General features: G+C 39.9%; 1 protein-coding gene across 1 annotated transcript; it reads right to left on the bottom strand.

Moving 5' to 3' along the window:
• Positions 1–92: 92 nt before the first annotated feature.
• On the bottom strand, positions 93–2,193 carry LOC111786511 (neutral ceramidase-like; the record flags this gene model as incomplete). The annotated part of the gene is made up of 4 exons (XM_023666757.1): positions 1,800–2,193; positions 1,383–1,591; positions 518–748; positions 93–206 (listed from the first exon to the last, which is right to left on the bottom strand). Coding segments are annotated over exons 1-4 (898 nt in total), but the record flags the coding sequence as incomplete, so codon positions are not given.
• Between the last annotated feature and the right edge of the window lie 265 nt (positions 2,194–2,458).

Genomic DNA, 2,458 nt, shown 5'->3' with positions numbered 1-2,458 from the left:
TTTTAAAGTAACCTACTAAATACAATTTCAAGAGTTTATAAACGAAACTCGTTAAAGTTCAAGAATCAATCTTCGAGAGTTTAGCAACTTACCATCTTTATATGCTTCAGGAATAATGTTTGAGACTCTGCGTGGAATACTATCAGCTTCAGATTTACCAGTTTGCAAGGTTCCAATACCCTTCTGCACAAACCAATCTTCCATAAATCTTGCAGCAGCGCCCTTGTTATCGCCACTAATTAGCGAGTTCGTACGACTCATAGACGTTCCATGAGTCGCAAACCAATTGAAGCTACCCACAGGACCCCATTGATCATCTATGAACTTCAAAAGTGTCATCTCTTTGTCAACATCATATTTGTATCTGCCACGCTCCGAGGCAGGATTATTTAGGTAAGCACTCGGGCTGCGGTTCACGCCAGCATCAATGAGTTCTCCTGTAAGAATATTAATCCCATTCCAAAAGGTTAAAGATTTAAATAACAAGTTTCTAAGTATTCCAAAAGGTTNTCCATAAATCTTGCAGCAGCGCCCTTGTTATCGCCACTAATTAGCGAGTTCGTACGACTCATAGACGTTCCATGAGTCGCAAACCAATTGAAGCTACCCACAGGACCCCATTGATCATCTATGAACTTCAAAAGTGTCATCTCTTTGTCAACATCATATTCGTATCTGCCACGCTCCGAGGCAGGATTATTTAGGTAAGCACTCGGGCTGCGGTTCACGCCAGCATCAATGAGTTCTCCTGTAAGAATATTAATCCCATTCCAAAAGGTTAAAGATTTAAATAACAAGTTTCTAAGTATTCCAAAAGGTTGTGATCATACAAGTGATGAGTTATAAACTAAATAAACCTTTTTATTCAAAATGCAAATTCTTTTAGGATCACAAAGAGATATAGAATCTATCTTTAGCAGGAAATTAACTAGCGTTTGAATACTTTATTGCACGCATTAGTGTGAGATCCCACGTCAGTTGGGGAGGAGAACGAAACATTCTATTAACGGTGTTTTAAAAATATTGAGGGAAAGCCCAAAAGGGAAAGTCCAAAGAAAACAATATCTATTAACGGTGGACTTGGGCTGTTACAAATAGTATTAGAGCCAGACACTAGCAATGTGACAGAGAGAAGGCTGAACCCCGAAGGGGGTGCATACTAGGCGGTGTGTCAACGAGGACACTGGACTCCAAAAGGGGTGGATTTTGAGATCCCACATCGGTTGGGGAAGAGAATGAAGCATTCTTTATAAGGGTATGTAAACTTCTCCCTAGCAGATGCGTTTTAAAAATCTTGAAGGGAAGTTCGAAAGGGAAAGCCTAAATAGAACAATAACTGTTAGCGGTAAATTTTATGCACCAAAAGAAAGTGATGAGCTTACCCTTGTTTACTAAGATTGATCCTGGCAAGAGATTTTCGTGAGCTTGTATGATGCTCTTCTCGATACCGTCCACAAGGACGTCGAACGACTGGCGCACGAATCCAAGAGATGTCACAATGTACACAACATACTGGAGATACCCACCTGGGCCAGCATGAGTATGGATTCCACTAATAGCAACATTCTCTTCAGTGTATAAGTCCCCAAACCTACAAACATTAGGATGAATAGTTTAGTCAAAATTCTTCAAGGTTTACATTTTTTAGATAATTTGGCTCCCCTTTTGTCAAAACCTTTTGCCTACATAGAAACTTATGCATCCTAACGAAAAACGCTCGGTAACAACGTACAAACGGAGTTAGAACTTAGAACTCAAGAAACGTGTTCGGCAGCACGATGAAGGGGAAGAAACACTACCTTGCCTTCAGTCTCTCAAGCACCTTAATTGTCACAATCTGTGAGGCCATACAAGCATCAAGATTTACAAAAACGACCCGCTTTCCTTGAGGCTCCGCAACGATGAATGCACGAGCTCGTAATCTAAAGTGAACTCCAGATGCTATTTGTTCCGTGTTTGCATATCCCATCATGTTGACATCTGCTGCTGGTCCAGTGATGTCATGGCTTCCAAGACCAATTAGATACTTGGATTCTGATAGCACTCTTCTATTACTTTGTAGAATCACTAACATATAAACACACAACCAGATAGATCCCAATGATCTTCGAACGGTACGATCGAACAGAGAAGATAGCCCCATCGAACTCTACCAAATCGATCGATCTGCCCTTAATCCGTTATTTTGATCATCCTTCACAACATGTATATTACAGGTCATTTCATAAACATAACTCAAAATCTCAGCCACAATAAGCCACCTTCAACTAATGAAAAAAACAAGAACTTTTGAAGAGAAATATAAAGTGGCAGAAAGAGAAAGGCAAACAATATAAAGCACATATATGCATGCGGTTGAAATGTTTGTCTGCTATGTTCATTCCTTAACGTATTAAAGTACTATGCACATTTCCTTGTACGTTTACAACTCTTTACCTCTTAAAGAGCCATCAAGCAG

The sequence above is a fragment of the Cucurbita pepo genome, unplaced genomic scaffold, assembly GCF_002806865.2.
Source record: "Cucurbita pepo subsp. pepo cultivar mu-cu-16 unplaced genomic scaffold, ASM280686v2 Cp4.1_scaffold001832, whole genome shotgun sequence".
In the NCBI taxonomy this organism is placed as follows: domain Eukaryota; kingdom Viridiplantae; phylum Streptophyta; class Magnoliopsida; order Cucurbitales; family Cucurbitaceae; genus Cucurbita; species Cucurbita pepo.
This window is presented reverse-complemented; position numbering and strand designations above follow the sequence as displayed.